This window comes from Cotesia glomerata, linkage group LG9, assembly GCF_020080835.1.
Source record: "Cotesia glomerata isolate CgM1 linkage group LG9, MPM_Cglom_v2.3, whole genome shotgun sequence".
NCBI classification, from domain to species: Eukaryota; Metazoa; Arthropoda; class Insecta; order Hymenoptera; family Braconidae; genus Cotesia; species Cotesia glomerata.
Window position 1 is genome coordinate 10,069,672 of NC_058166.1, and position 14,401 is coordinate 10,084,072.

Sequence of the window (14,401 nt, forward strand, 5' to 3'; positions counted from 1 at the left end):
TTTTTTTCACAATAATAGTAATAATGGCTGTAACGATTAATTTTCGACCACTAACGAAAATGATTGATGATTAATGATCAATGATTAATGACTCGGGTACCTGAGCTAATGACGATTTAAGTAAATTGGCTCGAAAATTGTGTTTTCTTCTTTTCTTTTCTTTAAATATCTTTTCATTTATATTTTAGAGTAGAAAAAATGAATGAACAAGGAACAAGACATCGCACTCTATAGGAATGTCATTTAACAATATTAAAATTTACAAAAAATTATATAAGAGAGTGGCATTAATATCACTCGTCAATAAATTCATTGCTTTCTTCTCTATCGATTATTTTTCTCTATTTATTTATTTATTGATTTATTATTAATAATTATAATGTATATTTGTTTATATATTTGTATATATTTATAGGTGCAATTAATTAATTAACGAGTAACAGCTGCCGAAACGATTGATCGATCGACGATCCATTATTTTTAATGATTTAATTTTTTTACATTCATACGAAATCTCTTGCTAAAGTTTCTTCATTTTTTAGTTGTACAATTTCTTATATCATTATGTTCATGTTTTATATGGAGGTGTTGCCAAATTACAGAGTTGCAATTAGTGCCCATTTGAATTAAAATTTTTTGTTCAATTTTTTACAATTTTACAATCATGATTTGTTTTTTTTTAGATTTCTTCTTTTCTGACTTAGCAAATTTATCCTGATAGCTATGCTAACTGAAACTCGCCGTCGATCGGCGTTTGGAATCGGCATCCAGCTTAACGTAAAGAGTTGAAAAAACAAGAGGTTCAGTTAAGTTGACAGAAATTTGCTCTGCCATTTGATGTCAAGATTTAATGTGCAAGTTCTTTCAGAAAGTTGTAGTAAAAGTGATCTAAAAGGTTAAGGTCAAATTGCATTCTAATCTTGGCCGTAGATTTTTTTCATCAAATTATATGCAACTCTGATTCAGAAAGACTTTACGTAAACTTTTCTAAAATTATTGAACTGCATGTTCTTTAACAGTGAAGCTATCAGGGTATAATTTTTTAAAATTATTCAAAAAATTTTGAACCCGACAAAAATTGAAGACTCAATAGTTTCAATAATTGCTTTTTCTTCATTTTGTTTCTTTACAAACTTAAGCTTTACAAGTCATTAGCGCGCCATTTTGCATCGCTTCGTTCATTGACTTTTGGTAAAAAATTCAGTAAATTTCAATAATTGGATAATAATAACCAATAACGTCTTAACCAACATATTTTTCAAAATTTTTTAGATGGCATATTCCCGTTCAAAAATGCTTATTTACGATATTGTTAGTTGAGACGTTATTGGTTATTATTGTCCAATTTTAGTAAACATAATCGCAAATATTTTAACTGCAATGATTTGGCAATCACTCCACATCATTTATATATAAACGTAAATACCTAAGTACAATAAATAAAAAAAAATTTTTTCATATCTTATTAATAATCAAGTTAGCAAGAGATACTAATAACCTTAAATATACTTTATCGGCCGTTAATATTATTTATTCCAGTAGTAAATATATGTAAAGACATATATTTAAGTACATTTTATTGATCACTTAAGTACTTGTCCTCAATAAAATAATAATCACTGCAATTAATATCCATAAATTCATTGCTATTACAATCAACTAATTCGTTATTTCAATCAATTTATTCGTATTTTATTTTACTTAATTTACGGTCATTATATTAATCACCTTAACACTACCAACTACCTTACCGGTCGCAGGAAAAATAAACCATTCATCGGTATAGACAGAAAAATTTACTTTTTCTACGTTAGCATATATGTTAGATTGTACAACACGTTTCATTACATGTATTCGATTTCTTCAGTGGGTTAAATAATAAATAGATTTTTGTGTTTATTTTTGAGAAGAAATGCTACAGATAAGAGAATTTTTATAAAATTTTACATTAGAAACAATAACACAATTTGAAACAATTTTACGTCAGAATTAATTGCCAGAAACAATGGTAGATATCAATAATAGTAATAACAATAATATATTGACTTTTTTTAGGTTAGTTAGACCAAGGAACATTGTCGTATCTTATAACATCTAGTACATTTCTCCACCATCAAAATAAATCTGTTCTATTAACAACATTATATAGTTCAACTTTGTAATTTTTTAACAATAATTTAAAATTTAATAAATAAATAATATTGAATTTTTTTATCACTTTGTAGCATAACCTCTGAGATAACAAAATTATTTTGACTGTACAGATGAGTGGGAAGAAATGAAAAATTTGATAAGTTACTGTATATTGATATCATCGCAACCTACAGTTATATAACCTGACTAGTTATATTTATACTTATATTTAAATATTTATTTATATATTAATAATAACGAACATATATATATTCAAATCGTGAAAAATCATTGGCAACACCCGCGTATTCGCATATGCGAATATATTAATTATTAATATTAATTAAAAGTTCATATATTTATTTTAAATATATACATATATGATCAATTATTATATTAATATATAATGTATGTATTTATAATTGACGGTTAAATCATTATATTGTAATGACGACTGCAATGTGACTGCACAATAAAAAATTTTTCATTTAAAACTTCTAGACTTCAATTTTAATATTTTAATGTAAAGGTCGATTGAAAAAAAAGGAAGTTGAATTGTACTACGTAGCGAAAAGGTATGAAAGAATTTGTATAAATATTAAAGAATCAAAATAAATATTGAGAATAAAAATAAAATTTATCAAGGTAATATGAATTTATAAATGTCTAAGTACACAATAAGTAGTATTTTTAAAGTAAATATTTTCTAAAGTTTAGTTTTGAAAGACCCGCCATGTAGACACCACGTCACTTTCTGGTGATTTCGAACCATAGTCGAAAGTGTAATAACTCAATCACGATCTCAGGTGAATATGCATCTATTAAATTGATACCTAAAAATAAACAGCACGACTGATCGAAGGGTAAAAATTTGGTTGTCACTTCTAGTCAAAATATATTTATTATAATTAAACAAAACAATGTTGAGCAAGAATTTTTAAAAAGGTTCTTCACGTTGATCATATGAAAGGATTTAACGAAAAATTAGGTTATAAAATTACATTTCAAAAGTTATCGTGTTTACAAGCCCATTAACTCGTATGAAACTTACCTCATATCATTAAAAACAGTTTATATAAAAATTCTAAGTAAAATTTAGACTGACTTGTATTTGAATCTCTTTCATTAAATTCTAAGTAGAAAAAGTCGGTTATAGTCAGGCAGATATAGTCGAAACGTTATTAAGAAATAAACAGAAGTTTCAGTCGAAAAACTTTTTACTGTGTAAGAATAGTATTAATTTCTTTCTTCTATTATCAATATCAATATTAATATGAATGTAATTAATAATAATAACAATAAATAATAAGAAAGCGTTAAAGATACTCGACAATGTCACACTTAATTGATATATTAGGACAGCTTGCGATATTAGAGCCATAAGCACCGCCTGTACTCTTGTGTCTCTCTGAGAGCAATTTTTGGAATATCGGCAGTATTTCACGGTCTAGAAGTTCTCCGTCAGACGCGGCACTGCACATATTCGTGAGGTTCGCAGTGGATCCACTGGCAACTCCGTCAGGATTTGAAGTTGTTTCGTCTCTTACAACTAGTTCACTACCCCCCATAGCACTCCCACTTCCCCCCATCCCCAATCCTAGAGAGTCTCCTAAACCAGAGTGTCCGCAGTTAATGGCACCACGTCCACCACTAGTTGTAATTCCGCCTCCTCGGGGATTTGCACTGACAAACTTACCGCTGTGGACAGTTGTCGCAACATTAGGGCTACTTTGAACGTACTCAAGACGTGCTTGCTGCCGAAGACGTGATTCGGTATGACGACACTCCCGGTGCTTTCGCGGCTGAGTTCGATGGCGACACTCCACTGGTCCAGCTGTCAGGTGGTGGCCACTGGAGGCCGTCAGGATGGTGCTGGTACCTGCGGTACTGGTTCGTGATCTTGAGCATTTTTCGCGGGATTTTTCCGACACCGATCGTTGGATTATTGCCGATGAATCCTCCGTTTTTTCTGTAATTTTTTAGATTTTTTCGTTTTAAAATAAGTTAAAAAAAGATTTAAAAGTTTTGAATATTTAATAAAAAATATATTATATTGCTAATTGATAGACTAAAGTGGAAAAAATTAAGGGGTTACCTGGGTTTCCTCCGGGGAAAAATGGCTTATTTTCAACAATTTTTTTTAATATAAAAAATATGTGCTTTAGTTAAGACTTCAAACTAGGTCTTGAACCAAGGAAAACAAATGAAAATCGAATTTTTGGCAGAGGTTTTTACAAAAAAATTTAAAATTTGGCAAAAATTTCGCAGCATTTTTTTTTTAATTAGTTGTAATTGAAAAAAAAATGCTTCCTTCCAAACCTTGTAAATTATATCTCGAAGACCTATCTAAAATTTCATCAAGATCGGTTGAGTAGTTCTCGATAAATCTTGGCCACCGTCTTTGAAAACATAGTTTTGAGAAAAACGCGTTTAAAGTTTTGAGTGACAATACAACAGCGCTTTAAGCGCGTAACTTTTTAAAACTGTATCTCCGAAACTATTATTCGGATCGATTTGAAACTTTAGGACAATATTCTAGAGATATGTTGTAGAATTTAATAAAATATTTAAAAAAAATCGATTTTTTGAAACCGTAAAACCCATGTAACCCCTTAATTTATTATTGTCAATTATTGGAGTAATTTATATTTTAAATATTTCGCGGTATTTTTCCTCTTCAACTCTGATCCCGCTGTTATTATAACGCGTATGCGCATTAGAAACAAAGTTTATTTGAGTGAAAGAAAAAAAATTTTTGAGCCAAAAAATTATTCTTGGATTAAATAAACTTTAACTGGTTCAAGAATTTTTTCTATTGCTTGACTGGTGTAAATTTTTAGTTTATTTTAATGATTTTTTCGTTTCTATCATTTCTCTTATTGCTAACATTACCTGAAGACGAATTGAGAGACTAACTATTATTGTTTTAGCGTTTGATTCTTTATTAATTATTTATTTAGTTAACCTTTTAGAGTCTGACCTTGAAACTCCACTCTTGGGTCTTACTACGGATTTGCGCTCTCCCCACTACTTTCACGCGTAGACGTTTCAAGATCCTCTGACTCTAAAGGGTTAATTTACTAAATTATGTTGACAAACATAAATAATTATAATTAAAATTATAGAACTCAATAATTTAAATTCAATAGATTCAATTATTATTTATAAATTACTTGTTAAAATTTAAATTTTTAACCAGAAAAATTATACTAAATATATTTTAAAAATTGAATTATCTGTTTGATGGTATGCAAATTATACGGGTGTTCGTGTACTGACAAGAACATAACAATGAAAAAAGTTGCAGGGGGAAGGCGTAAAAATTTTTTCAATCGTAAAGCACTCTTTAACACTAGGCATTATGGGTCGTGTAAAAGTAGATTACATACTGGAAACAAATAATGTAGCAATCTATGAAATAATTAGTGTAAAAGCTCTGGCAGATGATAAAGATAACAAACATATAAAGCAATATGAATATAAGTAGTAGTATTGGAAGATATAGCGTGACTAACCGGTATCAGAGTAACTGGTATTAAGCATTGCCGGAACACTAGGTGAGCTTGCGTTTTTGCAGTACTGTAAGTTATCGCGATCACGATGATGCTTTGAGACTACTCGTGTATTAGTGCCGGAAATATCCGCCGAGCCATTTGAAATGTGATGAGTGTGAAGTAGACGTCCTCCACCGTGTTTTTCACACCGATAACCGGTCCCACCGCCCAATGCGGCTCTTCGGTGCCCGCATTCCCCAATCACGTATGTGCGATCAAAACTGCTCAGTGACTCGTCATTCAAAGCGTCCACTTTAGATATATTCTCCGTGGATATGTAGCTTATTGAATTTGCTGGCACGCTAGTGCGACGCTTTTCGAAAAGCTCGTGATGTGAATGTGCTAGACCGTTGTTTTTTACAGATGATCGACGCTTTGCTAGGGTTTGATGATGATGTGCTAAAAAAATATTCAGTAGTTTCATTTTTATACACTACTAAGTTACTAGTTTATTAATTTAGGAGGTCTGATATTTACTGAGTAATACAACTTTTTCAGTGTTGTCATTACTGTGTCTTTAGATACCATACTAGTAAAAAAAGTTTAAGATGCGTCCGTGATTTTTTCTCCACTGAGTTTACTACAAGTTTCAGTCGGTCGTGCAAATAATCCAGTGTCATAAGCACGAAAATAGTAATGAGTAATATTTGAAAAATTGTGCTGTAACAAGAGCAGAAAGTATTTCAAAATTTAATGAAAACAATCAAATTTTTGTTCTTGATCCCTGACCCGAAAATACGAACTTTCGGGCTGCGTTTTGGTCCAAAAAGTACGACTTTTGCGGCTCGTTTGAATTACAGCGCGCTCTGGTGGACTACGTGTTTTTTCTGACTCGGTAGTGTAATAGCTATATTTACAAGCACGCTGTATGTAATATTCATTTGCTTGTCAAGCTTTTTGTGGTTATAAAAGTGTTAATGATTATATACGTTGAGACAATGCAAATTGTCCTTTTCTTCTCAGCCCTCAACTGACTGTCTGAAAACCCTCGTTACCGACATTGGGTTAATTTTATTAATTTTTGGCGGTAGAGTCTCGAAAAGAGTGGGGATAAACGGCCCACGCGACAACATCAAAAATATTGAACAGACTTCGATCCAACCCCAAACTAGCTATCACGCTAACTTTCTAACTTTCTATACTACTATTTACTAATTATTAATTAAGCAAATCATAACGTTTTATTATATCTTAAAATTCATTACTGTTTAATTTAAGTTCTACTATTATAATTAATTATTCAAGCATTTATTACATTCGAGAAATAATAAGTAAATCATTAGTGTGTGAAATAAAATAGTGAGCAAGATCACGTCAACTGGACCCCCTATTTTCCACTTGATCATGAAAATTAAGTTCATGTATTTTTTTTATAAGTACATACCAAGATAAAATGATCCCCCAAACGATTTTTAAAAATTTCAATTTTAACAATAATTTTTTTTACAATGAAAATTTTAGGTACTTTTAATTAAAAAATGGATTGTAAATCAACCGTCAAAGTTAAATTAATAGGACTTGAGGGATTTGTTTTTAAAATATTTATATTTTAATAAAATATTAATAACTAAAAATTATTTATTTATTATCATATTGTTAATTAACTTTTAAGTTAACAAATGAAAATTTCACTGACTTCTCGGTGAAAAAATGAAGTTTTTTTTATCGGTTACATGCGTTATTTATTAAAATTTAAGATTTCAGAAAAAAATTTCACTGTTCGCGATTTGTTTAAACAATATAAATTTATTTATCACAGCGCGCCGAGCGCCAGGCGCTGTCAGAATACCGCGCCGTCGAACGTCAGACTATATTACAGCTTCGATTAATTATAATTAAAAATAACAATTAAAAATATAATCCTCCAACAAATTTTATTGGTATTATGATCGAAATTATGACTAATAAAATAAGTAAATTCTCTATTATTAGAGAAAAAAAAAAATATATATATATATATTGTAACAGGGAAAATCGAACTTCCCGGGGTCATTATCGACCACTTAATTAACGCACGGTAGGTCAGGGCTTTCCCTTACCTTTCGATTTTTGACAAGTAGTTTCGACTTGTCACCGGGCGTGCTAATCGAAAGTCCCCACTACAGTCCCCGTAAAATAAAGCGGGGCATAACAATAGGAAAGTTCGAGAGCCGGAGTTGGAGGGTTATAAAAGAGCCGACAGGAGGGACATGGAGGCTTTTTCCCTTCTGGAAGCCAGTGGCCTTTTGTCCTTGTGAATCAGTGACCTTGTTGAGATCAGTTTAAGTCAATAGAGTGCAAATTTGGACGTCGAGAATAAAGAGCAACTGCAGAGGAAGTTATCAGGGCATTTTTGGAATTGGACAACCCTGCCGCACCCTGGTTCAAGACGACAAGACGCCAAGCAGCTAAGCCCGCCAAGTTGTATCGGAGTATCAGTCGTCGTTGAATAAAACAATAATTAAGTCTCCAGGTATTTTCGATTATTGTAGACCGGATTTGATTATTGATTTAATTAAGAGGCTGAAATAATTAAATTTAATTTCTCAAGCGGTCATTTTTATATTAAAGAATTCGTACTTTAGTTTTTATTGTCAAGGTCAAGTAGTTAGTTTTGTCGCTGAACTTTTATATTTAATGGATAAATTGTTAATTTATTAGTAAAGAATTTATTAGTAATTTATTATAGGCCTGTTGGCTATAATAAATTAATTTTAGTTAGGAATTTTCGAGACAGAATTTAATTAAGAAATATCGCTTAGAATTTATTTAAGGAGGATTAAGAATTAAAATCGAAGGTCGGAATTTTGTGTTAAGTAATTGTTAGGCGTAATTTTGGAAAATGCGAAGTTTTGAGATTCAGTTTTATTGGTAATTAAGATGTATGAATAAAGTAGAGAACTCTATAGAATGAAGTTAGCGTCGGTGGACGATTTTATATGGAAGTTAGGTAATTATGGTATTATATGGTATTCCGTCAGGTAGACGAGGTTGTTTATGTGAAATTAGTTCAGATAATTGAATAATTAAGAAGTTTTTATTGGGTAAAATATGTTGTCTGTTATTCCGTCAGTTGGACGAGGGTTTAAGAAATTAAGAATCTAGATGCGTAATGGTCTATGATTAATTTAAGAAATTAAGAATCTAGATGCGTAATGGTCTATGATTGAATTAGAAATTGAAGATAGATGCGTAATGGTCTATGTTGAGTTAAGAAATTGAAGGTAGATGCGTAATGATCTATGTTTAAAAGAATTTAATGATATTTAGTTGTAAGTTTTGGCAAGTGCCTGCGTAGGTGAGAGGTTCTCAAATTTAGTGATTGATAGGTTAATTTTAAGGGCAATATTTTAAGAAATTTTGTTAGAATTAAATTGTTTATATTAAATAAATAATTGAATTGTTAATTGTTAATAATTGTTTCTCAGCATTACTTTTACAGCCTTTCTCAACTTCTCACGACCCGATCTTTCCTTCTCATGCTCCCCGGTTTCTGGGACACCGAGTATAAAATCCCAGTGGCGCCCTTTTCAAAGAGGAAAGGGGTGACCAATTGGACAGGGCTAACCACCCCGTTACAATATATATATATTAGGGTGGGCCGAAAAAAACTTTTAATTTTTTTTTCTTTAGCTACTGCAAAAATATCGTCCAAGATGACGAAAAAAAAATTCTGGTAGAGTTTGAGCTCTTAATATCAATATCTAGAGGTGTCACATGGTGATTTTTGATTTCTTATTTAAATAACACGGGAATTTTTTTTTTTTTTTTTGGAATTTTGATGTATTTCAACGAGTTATTGTGTGTTAAAAATAAATAGATATTTTTGTAGGAAATTGAACGGCCTACAAAAAAGGTCTGATATAATTTTTCGCTAAGTCAACTCGATTAAAAGTTATTCGTAGTTAAAGTTCAACTTAAAATAATATACGATGACTTTCACAACTTTTTAATACTTTTTAACAATAAAACGGCTTAAAATCATAAAACAACATATTTTTCGTGATTTTTCTCGTTTTTACTTCCCAAAATTATTGAGAAAAACTTATGTCATATAGCACACAATTCGAATAAAAGCGTTGAAAACTGATTTCAATGTAGTCGGAAGTACTGTAAAGATTTTTGATGCGATTATATATATTATTTATTAATTTGCTGTTACCCGCTTGCTTCGCTGAGGGCTTTGTAGAATTGCATTTTTAGATCTAGACTTGAAATTTAATTGGAGTATTGTTTTGATTTGCACAGATTCCAAATGGAGCATTGAAAGTTTTAGTTGAAGTCATTGCAAGTCTCATAAGTGAAGTTGAAATCTAATTAGCTTCAAATGCGAAGAAATTTTCTGTTATTCAAAATTTTTTCAGTGATATCAATTTTTTATATAAAATAAATTTAACATGTTTTTTACAAATTCTATTTAAATAATTAGCCAAATTTATTTTTTATATATCAAATGTTTGGAAAATTCATTCATTTTCATCTGTTACAAACCCGCGATCTCGCAATAAGAAAAATTTATCGGTTATGTGATCAGCAAAAATAACATGTTATTTCCATGCATGTATGTAAAATTCTTAGTCCGTTGACTGAATAATTATCATTAATATTAAGTTTTAAAAACCTTACAATGACTTTTCCCCTGCTGCCAGAGAGACGATTTTTGTAAGGAAATTTTTACAAAATTTCATTGAAACCCAATAGACTTATCCTAAATTTCATGTCTCAAAAAGTCCTAGTTTATAAACAACAACATTTTTTCTATTCTACACATCCCTCTGATACAGTCAGTATATGAAATCAATTATCGCGAAATTTGATTTTAGCTAATATCTAATTATTAAGAAAAAAAAATATTCAAATCGGTTGACCCTGGAGGCCATTTATAGAATTTCCTGTTTCTCTTGAGATTCTATCAAATTTTATTTCTGTCCACAGAAAAGGAAGTAGAATTTATTGAAATCCGCATTGAGATGATCTCTACATGACCAATAAAAGACTACTACCAAATTAAGTCTGTAGGAACTATAGCTAGTAAATTTAAAATTTTCATTGTTCATCACCCCCGCAATCCGTATTGGGACTAGGTTATCATATAAAATAAGTTTTTCTCAATAATTTTGGGAAGTAAAAACGAGAAAAATCACGAAAAATATGTTGTTTTATGATTTTAAGCCGTTTTATTGTTAAAAAGTATAAAAAAATTGTGAAAGTCATCGTATATTATTTTAAGTTGAACTTTAACTGCGAATAACTTTTAATCGAGTTGACTTAGCAAAAAATTATATCAGACCTTTTTTGTAGGCCGTTCAATTTCCTACAAAAATATGTATTTATTTTTAACACACAATAACTCGTTGAAATACATCAAAATTCCAAAAAAAAAAAAAAAATTCCCGTGTTATTTAAATAAGAAATCAAAAATCACCATGTGACACCTCTAGATATTGATATTAAGAGCTCAAACTCTACCAGAATTTTTTTTTCGTCATCTTGGACGATATTTTCGCGGTAGCTAAAGAAAAAAAAATTAAAAGTTTTTTTTGGCCCACCCTAATATATTTATATATATATATATATATATATATATATATATATATATATATATATATATATATATATATATATATATATATTTAATTAATTTTTTATTTATAAATTGTTTTTGATCTTGAAATGTTTTACATTGGATCTGACAGACAGTATCGAATATTCATTTGAGAAAAAAAATTATTATCGAAATTCAAGGAAATTTTGTGTAATTGTGTTAAAATTAATCACGTGCTAATTCAAATATTTCATTATAATAACGTTTGAGTAATAATTTCCATCAAAACGGTCTAAACTGTAACAGTTCATTCAAATAAGCTTGAAATTTTTTAATTTAAGACGTGTGTACAGGAAAACGTCTGTCTGGTCCGCTAGTAATCATATAATAATATATATTAGTATATTATCATATTATTAATAATAATACAATAATAATATAATAATGTTTCGGAAGATAAAAAAGTTTTTATTAATCAAGTTTAAAAAAAAAAAAAAATAAAGTTAACAAATGTCTACAAAATTTAATATTTATTACTAGTTCGTTTTTTCCATTATTCTTTAATAATAGAGAATTTACTTATTTTATTAGTCATAATATTGATCATAATAATAATGAAATTTGTTTGATAATTATATCTTTAATTGTTATTTTTAATTATAATTAATCGAAGCTGTAACATATTCTGACGTTCGACGGCGCGGTATTCTGACAGCGCCTGGCGCTCGGCGCGCTGTGATAAATAAATTTATATTGTTTAATCAAATCGCGAGCAGTGAAATTTTTTTCTGAAATCTTAAACTTTAATAAATAACGCATATAACCGATAAAAAAAACTTCATTTTTTCACCGAGAAGTCAGTGAAATTTTCATTTGTTAACTTAAAAGTTAATTAACAATATGATAATAAACAAATAATTTTTAGTTATAAATATTTTATTAAAATATAAATATTTTAAAAACAAATCCTTTAAGTCCCATTAATTTAACTTTGACGGTTGATTTACAATCCATTTTTTAATTAAAAGTACCTAAAATTTTCATTGTAAAAAAAATTATTGTTAAAATTGAAATTTTTAAAAATCGTTTGGGGGATCATTTTATCTTGGTATGTACTTGTAAAAAAAATACATGAACTTAATTTTCATGATCAAGTGGAAAATAGGGGATCCAGTTGACGTGATCTTGCTCAGTTATTTTGTTATAAATTGTGCATCATCATTACTATAAATCTACCTATCTACTACGATTATTTCACCTACACGTTCTTTGAAGGACGAATACTATTAAGGAACAAACTGGTATCTCACGGGCTGCTGTGCTAATCAGGATTTTGTAAAACTATCATCGCTATATATTGTAAGTAATCACAGAATATTTACTGGCACACGTGAGACTTCCTATCAGACTACGTGCTCTTCCTATAACATTCTATTCATTCTAAACTTCTAAAAAACTAAATACGTCATCCGTAAGGAAGCGAATTTCCGAGAGCTGTCGGTTCTAATAAATAAATATAGAGAATCAATTGACTAAATTCTTATCCGCGAGGTTTTGGTAAATTGATAAATGAAATTTTCATATCAAAGAGAAATTCTCATGTCTCAACGTTACTGATTATATACGTTAATATATTCAAACTATTTAATAAGAATTCGATGATGTTTGGCAATTAATACACTGAGAAAACGGTTTGTTTGACTCAAATACGCAGATTTATTTGAAATGAATCAAAAATATTTATTTAATGTTAACAAATTTCTTTTATTTAAATATATATTAGTTTGAATCAAATACTACTTCGTTTTGGTTTATTTAATTGAATCGACTCATTTATTTCATTCAAATAAAGATTTGTTAACTATTAACAAATCTCGTTTCAAGTAAATTACGCTTGGTGTCGCTATAGTCGCCACTTATTTTATCCCGCTAAATTTCGCCATTCCAGGACATTGTTTATGTACTTTATCTTCAGACCGGTAACACGAGTAAGCGTCGTTTTTTTTTTATTATTTAAATGGGATAATTCTTATTGTCAAGTGTAATAATTAACGTTTATAATGAAACAATTATTGGAAGATTGGGATTTGTCGCATTTGTGGCCCATTTTTGAAGGTAAGAGGATTGTTTACATTTGGCTTTTTTTGTGACTAACCACTATTTCTTTTAAGTTTATTTTATTTTAATATTAATTTACCTATTGATCTTAAAAATATTTTATTTTTTCAGTTTCTGACTTACTATTTTTTTTTTCATTAAATTTTTTTTTTATATTTCATGCGGTTATTGGAACGAAAAAAAAATTTCTTAACCTAAAATCCGTGTCGCTTAAAAATAATTTTTTTACAGAAAATTTTCAAATGTGTTATTAAATATAAAATTTATATATTTTATAACAAAATTAGTTTATTTTCGTAAAAAAACATACTACTATTAGTTGTAATACTAATAAAAATACTATGATACTGAAGTTAGCTGTCAGCTGTCAATTTTTTTAATTTTTATTACAGGTCAACGATAAAAAACATATTTAAAAAAAAGTTTGCCCTTGTTATTTTTTTTTTAATTTTTAGACGTAGAATTTTTAAATTGAAATTTTTTCATAATAATTTTATTGTTATGAAAGTCAAAAAAATTTACAGACATATGTCTGTTAATTTATAATAATAAAGTTAGCCGACATTTTTTATTTTTTTATTTTGCTTAATGTGTTAAATTAGAACTAAATAATATTTTTTTTTAATTGCACCGACAGTATTTCGAATTTTTTACAAATGAAATTTAAAAAAAGTTTTTTTGTAATAATTTTTTCAAAAAAAAAAATTCTAAAAATTTTTAGATGTCGGCTAACTTTATTATCATTGTTAATTTCAATATAATTAATAATTCCAAAAAAAGTGCCCATTTTACCCCAAACGTTCGATATGCCCACTTTTACTACTTTCCTAACCTAAAACTAAAAATCATTGCTTTGAGTATATTCAAACATACCATTTATTTATAGTTAACAAATCTGATTTGGTTGAAATATACGTTTGTTACCACCAAAGAAATATTTGTTAACTATAAACAAATATGGATTTCATTCAAATATACTACAACTTTGTCTCAAATAAATCAATTTATTTGAATCAAATGAATATTTCTAGTACTATTTAAATAAGAGATTTATTTATAGTTAACGAGCCTC

General features: G+C 28.9%; 1 protein-coding gene across 4 annotated transcripts in view; it reads right to left on the reverse strand.

Moving 5' to 3' along the window:
• The window catches only part of LOC123271822 (gamma-aminobutyric acid type B receptor subunit 2), a 432,312-nt gene that overhangs the window by 474 nt on the left and 417,437 nt on the right, over positions 1 to 14,401 (reverse strand). For 3 of the 4 annotated variants that reach the window (XM_044738268.1, XM_044738267.1, XM_044738269.1), the window contains 2 exons: positions 5,649 to 6,086; positions 1 to 4,102 (listed from right to left, as the gene is read on the reverse strand). The exon at positions 1 to 4,102 is cut by the window's left edge and continues 474 nt beyond it. In XM_044738268.1, the coding sequence (XP_044594203.1) occupies positions 3,450 to 4,102; positions 5,649 to 6,086 (1,091 nt within the window). In that variant the 3' untranslated portion in view covers positions 1 to 3,449. The remainder of the gene's footprint in view (positions 4,103 to 5,648; positions 6,087 to 14,401) is intronic. The other variant, XM_044738270.1, reaches the window with a different exon arrangement.